This window comes from Fulmarus glacialis, unplaced genomic scaffold (genome assembly GCF_000690835.1).
Source record: "Fulmarus glacialis isolate BGI_N327 unplaced genomic scaffold, ASM69083v1 scaffold16003, whole genome shotgun sequence".
Classification (NCBI taxonomy): domain Eukaryota; kingdom Metazoa; phylum Chordata; class Aves; order Procellariiformes; family Procellariidae; genus Fulmarus; species Fulmarus glacialis.
The window spans coordinates 95,608-104,401 of NW_009203824.1; the positions used below are offsets into that span (position 1 = coordinate 95,608).

Genomic DNA, 8,794 nt, shown 5'->3' on the forward strand with positions numbered 1-8,794 from the left:
GAGGAAACCCATTTATCATGATTGTACCACATAAACTGAAGCAGAAAGTCCTGTCTTTCTCTATTTTGCTACCTCTACAGGCAAAGGCAAAATGATTTGTGAAAGATTTCCAGTGGTTATTAAGTGCTTTAAGCTGGATGAGCAGAGTTTATTTCACTTTGCTATTGATAATTATAGTATCATGACCCTGTAATTAAGGTCCTGCCAGCCTTTCCACGCCAAGCCTTATTCAAGGGATTAAATCAGCCGTTTGAAACTGCAGAAGGTCAAAGCTCATCACTGCAGTTATCAGCCTGGAGACTTTTTTTTTCTCCAAATGTGTATATTGATGACCCCACTTCTTCCCTATTCGGTTGCAAAAAAAGAGATGTTCTATGCTTTTGGAAGTAATACAGAAATGTTGTATCATTTCAGATCAGTGCGAGACCTGCTGCAAGGAGAAAATACTGTCATGGTCTCCCGAAAGAGAAGAGAGAAATTTCTGACCATGGTGCTGATTCCAAGAACAGAGAAACACCCGTTATCAGGCTGACAGTGGAAAATTTCAATTCAGTTCCCAACATTGTCTCAAGACTTATTTAAAAAAACATTATACAGTGTTTATGGGTGTGGAGGGGGAAAAAAAACCCCAACCTCTGAGTAACAGACTGGAGTTCTGTTGCTCAGGCTATGCCAACTAGCACCACGAACAACTGTATAAATAAATATAAGCATAAAAATACAGTTCTCTGTCATGTGATTTGCACCTGGATTTTATATCTCCTTAAGTCTGTTTTACTGCACTGATGATGCAAAGCAAACTTTCCACAAGCTCCCCTTGGCCTCTCTCTTCATCTCGGTGATCCCTGTTGTTAAGTCTGTGCAAGAGCGAGACGGGGTTGAGCTGTTACTTTTTGCATTTAAGGAGTATGCTAGCTCTCAGCACCTCTAAGAATAGGGCTTAATGCCTTTCACATCTCCAAAAGAAAAGGCCTGGCCATAAATCTGTGATGTTCAAACAGTTTGATTTTACTGAATTCAAATCTTTACAGTGCTTGGATAAATTAGTATTTTTGCAAAAAACAGTTAGCAATGGTTTGGTCAGCTAACTTAGATGGGAATTCCATCTATTTTGCCTATAGGGTTGTACCTGGAAAGAACTGCAAAGCTCTTACACCAGTGACAGGCCTTTGTAACAAATATTGACATCAAAATTAAGATTGTTCCTGCCTAAACAAATGGCCATGTCTATGCAACAAATTTAAGTATGTTCTAATTATTAAGTCAATGCCTGCAATTGACTCCCCCAAATCATTGCTTTTTTCCCTCTGGGGGAAAAGTAGGAAAACACACTGACAAACATTTCCTTTCCTTTCCTAAAGAATAATTTTCTCGTCAATGTAGAAAAAGTCGTGAGTCTAAAGCTGAGAATCATCTATTTCTTGGTAATCAATAATTTCTCTCTCTTAAGTAGCTTTATCTGTGTATCTAGTTGCTCCCAGAAAATGCCAATGGAGACCAGACATTACACAGACGCATTACTATCGATGTGTCTTTCAGCCACGCTATCAGCAGGCCAGATCAGTGCAATTCGATATTTTTGAATATGAAACAAAAAAGGTCACAAGCAATTAATGCATGTTGCTTCTTAAAGAGAAAAATGACATGAATTAAGGTGAGAGAGAAAGAGAAATTTGTGTGTTCCGGGAATGAATTTGGTCTTTAAGAGGAATTTATGGCTAGTTTCCAAGACTGTCCCCAGGGGCTCCTCCCCTCTTTCACACCAAGCTTTCCATGCTATTGCAGATAGCAAATAGCAAAATATATTCCTCGATTTGATTTGAATTTATCTGTTGAAAGTAACAAAAAACCCCAAAGAAATGCAAGTACTTCTTTCTGGAAACAGGAAAGAGGATTTGCTAATTAGGCAAAGCTATTGCTCAGCCTAACGTAAAAAGCTCTGACAGTGCTCATCATTTTTCTTTAGCTAGATCTAAAAATATTAAGATTGATGTTTATCATTGGGCTACTGGACATCTGTAATCTGATGAATAAAAAAGATATACAAAAGAAGACATTGAGAAGGAATTCAGTATTATTTTAAGAAAAGTTATTGTATTTTGTTCTGCATGGCTTTCTCCTACTGGGAAGAAGAAAAAAAGGAATTAATGTCAATGAACGATGATCTGTTTTCTCTTTACGGTATAGAATTTTTTTTAAAAAACCCACACAACTACTCCTTCACTCCACTCCAACACACGCAGTTGTTAAAAACAATTTTAATCAATTGCAACAGTCTGGTAAAAGGTTCAAATGCATCTTTTTGATACGATGCCCAGAGACAACATCTTAGAATGCCAAGTCTCTCTTTCTGCTGCAAGCAAGGCTGGAAGGAAAGTTTTTTTATCTGTCCCATGGTATTTTTCCAACTACGTGGCCCACCTAGCCCTCTTCCCGTTCCACCCTGCATCTGCCAGCTCATACTCCAACCAGATGTGATCAAGTGGTGGATATTCACATCCCTAGTCTTTAAATCCAGAATATAGGCCTTGGTTTTTGCTTGAACCCTATCTGCTAAACTGCTTGAAGGCTTACTTTACTGGCATTATTTCTAATTTATATTTCCAACAATGTGATCAGAATCAAGCCTTTCAGTTCAGGTTTGGTAATGTCCCATCCTCCCTTTCAAAATCTTTATCCTTGGGTATTCCCAAGACAAATAAGGGTATTCCAGTTAAAGTCTGTTTGAGCTTTGTTTTTAACAAAGTCATCTTTCTCATAAGCAGACCCCCATAGCCTTGACCACTGGAGACTCCATGCACAGCAGTGCCCATATTGAATATTCCTCCAAGAAGAAAAACAAGACAGAATTAGGGGAGCCCGGGGGGTTTGGAGGACATGCTACATTAGGAAACAGACCTGGCAAGGGAGCTGCAGCAATTCAGCTCCCTGACCTTTAGCTGAATTTTTCTCAGTGACTGAAATTATTAACAGTCCTACCGAGTAACTTTCCATGGCATGGGAAACTGGTTCATAAGGAGATTTTGCTTTATACAAGAGAAAATGTCTCTGTATCCAGGGGATTAAAACTCCCAGTATGACTAAGACTGGAGGCTATAATTGTACATGCCTATATGAGCTCATGTTAACTCTACGATGCGAGTGGGATTCGGAGGAGTATATCAGATGCATGGTTTGTTCCACGTGGGGAGTTTAATTTTGAACTGGAACTCCTCTACATGTTCTTATACCCACATGACCAAGCTAACCTATCTGCATCAGTGGCTTTATTTCTTCAGATCTCTTTAAAACAAAAGTTTTGAATAGTCCAAGTCCTTGTGAAGATAACAGATAAATTCTTCAATAGACTTCTGATGAGGGTTTTGACCAAGGGAAACATCTGTGTGTCATTACATTGATATATAGGTTTTGAAACAGAGTTAAAGGCAGAGAGATACTGAATTGAAAGAGGCTAAGGGAGTGGAAAATGTTAGTTTAAAAGAAACAGTTAAATCTAGCTCTAAATAATGCTTCTCTTCAGGAGACTTCAAAGTGTTTTTTCCATGTGAGCGAGGGGGCAAAGGAGATGCTGAAGGAGACACGACTTGTCCCCAGCGATGCTGGACATAACGGCAAAATGCTGAGTTAATACTCATGTTTCAGTGGAAGGGCCACAGGACGTAACAGAAAGCTGAACAGCTTTCCTGGGATATCATCTGTTTAGGATAACCCAAGAACTCATGCTATTAGATTTTTTGCAAAAAGTAAGTAAATTCCCATGGGAGAATAAAATCTCCTTCTGCTTTAGTTCATACTCTGCTAAGAGTACTGTCAGAAGGCAGATTTACAGGGTAACACCAATTAATAAAATACACACAACGATACAAAAATCTTATGTTTATGTCAAATATTGAACTCTGTTTTGGGATGTAGACAGATGTATATGTTTTGCAGATGAGCAATTTAGAGCACAGAAGGAAGCTTACATACCAGCCTGAAAAGGGATGTGATTTCAACCTGTCAAGAGCATTCAGCACTTTGTAGGATGACATAAGGCCATATCAAAGTCAGTATTAAATGATTTGTCTAAGTTCACATAGCCATTTGCAGCAGTGTTGCAGAACGAACCCAGTTACTGTTGCTCTCTACCTTCTGCTGCGAGAAATGAACACAACTGCAAATCAAGGATAAAATGAAACACAGAATGATTCCCTCATTATTCAGTTCTCCATTTCAGAAAAGAATAGATACAGATTGGTACTGTACAAAATTCCTCCAAATCCTTCTATAATCACACGCTTTTTTTTTCCCAAGTCTATCTCATAAAGAGATCTCCTGGTTCTCAAACTCACCTTGGCCCCAGAGGGTGATACACTGCTGCTCGTGGGTCTGGCATATGCCGTTGTAGCAATAGCCGTCCACCCTGTGGCACGCGTGCCCGTCGTGCAGGTACACGTTAGCTGGGCAGTGAGGGCTGGCTCCTGTGCAGAACTCTGGCAGATCACAGGAATTACTTGACTCTCTGCAAGAAATCCCCGCTGGTTTTAACTGCAAAACAAACAAAACCCCTTAACTGCTATAATTCCAATCAATAAGAGTTATGCAGCGGTATAACCCATGCAGCACACGAACAGCTTTTTCCACTGGCTCTACACCAACTGACTGTAAAGGACAGTATAAGGATTACACAGCTCTTTAAGTATATTTATTTGACACAGGTTGCGAAGGGTTTGGCAGGAAGGTGGGCCAAACTGAAGTTGCAGCTGCAACCATGACTCACGTGGCTCAGGTCGGAAGGTAAATCCAGCCTTTCGTTAGTCTTTCAAATTTTTTAGAACCAAATTTTTCAGTGTGGCTCCTGCAATCATGCCTAAACATGGCACAGAAACAGTTTGGGCTGTACTGGGAAGGATGCTCTGTAGCACTGACCAAGTCAGACCAGAAACCTTTTCATCCACATGCAGTGAGCAGGGCAGCCAGCCGATCACGTACCATTACGTTATGTGTTATGTTATGGCTCACAAAGCCACCGGCCCACCTGACTCTGGATTCAGCTGCCTGACGGCTTCCTGGGGTGGAGGTGCGTTTCCTCATGGAAATGTTGCTCTGTCATTGGCATCAAGATCTTCTTCAACTTAATTATACAACTAGTCCGTGTAACTGTTCCTGTCCTGTCCTGGTTTCCCTGGATTACTACCTTTTTTCAGAGCTGAAGGCAACTAGTAGGCAACGGTGGAACGTGCCAATCTGAACATTCACTTATCAACAACAACCACAAAAGATGGGTGTGCTCTGGGAGCAGCACTGCATTTTAACTGCATCACTACAGTGCCTTCAGTAAAAAGCGAAGAGACATGAAGATTGATTTTGCTAAAAAGCATTTGCTAGCTGTTTTGATAGCTTGCTGCTACTGAGCTTTTAGGCAGATGGTTGCCACAGACACAATGGAAACTTGCTGAATGCTTTATTAGCCCTTATGCAAGAGATGGTCTGAGAATTCAGGAAGGCAAATGCCTGAGGCAAGTACGTTAGGAGTCCACAAGAGCTGATGATCTGCCATTAAAAATATATATGCTGTTGACAGAATTAATATTTTAAGAGTCTTCCCATAAAAAGAGGGTCCACCATTTAATGACTGCTTGCCAGAGCACAACATCCATATAAGCATGAAAAAAATCAAAGCATATAAAAGTTCATGAAAAAAGAAGAGGTTTTGCACGAGCAAATGAAGTGGCTACAAATAGCACAGACACCATTAAAAAAGTCTGTTGATCTGCTCCTTCAATAACTGTTACAGTTTGAGAATTTTTTGAATTGCTTACATGAAACGCCAGTGTCTTAATGCTTAATGATACCAATTTGCTTGTTCTGCACCCTTGCTTACTGCTCTGCAGTTGAGAAGATTATGGAATTCTTCCCACCCCACACAGATAAGAAATGTTTCTGTTGGTTCACCTGGCAGTCTTCGCAGCAAAGTCCATGTGCACACACCGCTCCCGGTTTCAAAGTACAGGTAGTTGCGTTACAGCACCGGTTTGTACATTCCTAGATGGAGGATAAATTTAGAGCAGACAACTTTCAGTCATAATGAGCTGTAAATCAAGAGGCTGCCTATAGCTCTGCCAAGAAAAGCTATGCATGAAATAATGAATTGTGCATGAAATTCTACTACTTGATCCAAACAGTCTTGTCTGTCCTTAGATTCAACAAGCTTAATAGTTGTAGTAAAACCAGAGAAACCATTGAGGATGGCTGGTTTATTCTAGCTATGGATCCAATCCCAAATATCACAAACAACTCAAGTATGCTGATACCAATCCTGATACAGTAGTACGGTGTTTTATTTCCACAAAAATCAGTGGAATGATTCCATTGCCTCCTGCGAGGATCCAGGACCTGTGTTACAGTTACTGAGCATCACCACGACAGCCCTCTATTTTGTGATAGTTGCTCACCAGACTTCTGGATTGCACGGAGAGCGGTGGCTGCCACAAAGAAAGACGATGACGCTATTCCGTGTAATCTCTTATCAGGGTATGCCAGTAAGAGAGCTTTGAGAAAAGTATGAATTACCACTAACTGATACATCCCAATTTCACACTTACGGATTAGGTGGTGTCATGTGTGGGCTTTTGCAAAGTTTATTCTCCATAGAATGAACTAGGTAAGAAGTTTCAGAAAAGAATTGATTCGTTTTTCCAAGATTATGCTCACAAGCTGCAAGTTACATCAGCTGCGCTGGAATCTCAGCTCTCCAACAAAAATAGATAAAATTGCTCTTCAGCTGTGTTAAGTCAGTTTGACTTAACAAGGGATCACTAACAATATAGGGAACACAGGAAAAATAAATGGGTTAGAATGATGTTCACAGCCTCTTGTTACTTTATTGGCTTTTGTAAAGCTTTCCAACTGGAAGATAGGGCTACCACTGCACTCGCAAATAAAGAGCAAAACGATTCTCGGCATTTCACTGTTTTCTTAGATAGTATCTGCCTGAATATACAAAGCTAACTGTGCTGCTCTGAAGCAGTGGAACAACTTCCTGCACCTATTTTTGATCATGCCGGAAGGCAGCAGGCTACCCAAATATTTCTGTGCAGCTGCTGTATTTAAGCAGTACCGTTCCTCTGCACAGAAACACATTTTATAAATTCACCTCAATAGCAATCTGAGAAAAGGTAGAGTGGAGGAAAGCAATGTCAGGCCAATTAAGGTACTTCTGAAACAGCCAGCTCCTATACCCCATCATCTGGCCCTACACCAGCCAGCCATGGAAAGCAAAGGGATAAAGACACAGCTCTTTGAGTGATGTTACTGCAGCCTTTGAAATTTCCAATTGCTCACTCACTTATTACTCATTGAAGTGAATGAGCTTGGTAAATAGTTTCTGTGCCTGGGCTATTAAATTGTCAGGAATGGTTTTAACATAAACAGGCAAGCAAACAGAAAAGGCTCACAAGGCTTTCGGAGGCTGCCACCCGAAATTACTGCTGTCAGCTCTTTGAGTGATGTTACTGCAGCCTTTGAAATTTCCAATTGCTCACTCACTTATTACTCATTGAAGTGAATGAGCTTGGTAAATAGTTTCTGTGCCTGGGCTATTAAATTGTCAGGAATGGTTTTAACATAAACAGGCAAGCAAACAGAAAAGGCTCACAAGGCTTTCGGAGGCTGCCACCCGAAATTACTGCTGTGTTGTAGTTTATTATTATTAGTTATTATTAGCAACAACAGCAATGATGGGAGTTGGGTTTCTCGGTGTAGGTCTCCTTGGCTTATCAGAGCATCTCAGACTAACACAACAGCAATTCTGGCATCGCCTACATGATGTTGGATGCTGTAGACAGAACATCTTGTTTTCAACCCCACCTTTCTAAGAACACAAGCTAGACCACACTGGGTCAGCCTATCACCCTTCTAGCCTTGTGTCCCCCTGACAGCAGCCAGCAGAAAATGCTTAAGGGCAAGAACGTGAACACACATACATGATACCTTCCTCGTCTCCTGGCTTTCCCTCGGCTCCACGGATATTTTTAGCACCTCTAACATTCAGTGGAAAGGAACTCGCAAGTAATCGACACAGTCTGGGGAGCAGCTCCTTCTGCTCGTTTGAAACCTGCCACTTTCTAACGTTATATAACGTCTTTTTGGGGGGCAATTGCTCCCTACTCACTCTATTTCATTCACGATTTTATCAGCTTCTGCCGCATTTTCCTTCTTTTTCTCCTTTTCCAGCCAGAGTCCCTTCAAAACTTTGAACGACCTTATTGCTTTTCTTTCAACCTTTTTCATTCTGCTTTATCCTTCTTGAGATCAGGGAGGGGTAGGAAAAACCGCACACGCAGTTTCAGACGCAGCATGCTGCAGATTTAGAGAGGCCGACTGGTGCTTTGTTTTGTTTTCCTATTTCTTCCCTAGTAATTTCTAACAGCCTATTTACCTTTTAGACCACTCTTGAGCACTGACCTGACGTTTTCACGAGACTATTTATTGCAATATGAAGTCTTGTTCCTCTATGGTCAGAGTCAGCTCGGAGTCCATCATCTCCTATGTGATGTTTGGAATGTGCATCGCTCCAGACTGAATCCCATTTGTCATCTTAATGCCCAGTCCAGCTGTCTCAGAAGGTTCCTCTGCAGTTCTTCACAGCCAGCTTTCATCTCTACCATCCTAACTAATATCATCAGCAAATTCAAGACTATTCCCCTTCCCAGGCTGTTTATGCATATGCTGAATTGTGTAGTCCCCAGGACACATCTCATGGATACATCACAGCAGATCTCCTTCCACTGCATAAAGTGGATGATTTATACCT

The 8,794-nt window shown here is 41.0% G+C and overlaps 1 protein-coding gene across 1 annotated transcript in view; it reads right to left on the bottom strand.

Moving 5' to 3' along the window:
* Positions 1-6,024, bottom strand: part of ADAM12 (ADAM metallopeptidase domain 12) — a gene marked incomplete at its 5' end in the record, with an annotated part of 28,007 nt that extends 21,983 nt beyond the window's left edge. Inside the window, 2 exons of the mRNA XM_009574778.1 lie at positions 4,332-4,527; positions 5,935-6,024. Of these exons, the coding sequence (XP_009573073.1) occupies positions 4,332-4,527; positions 5,935-6,024 (286 nt within the window). The remainder of the gene's footprint in view (positions 1-4,331; positions 4,528-5,934) is intronic.
* Positions 6,025-8,794: the final 2,770 nt, after the last annotated feature.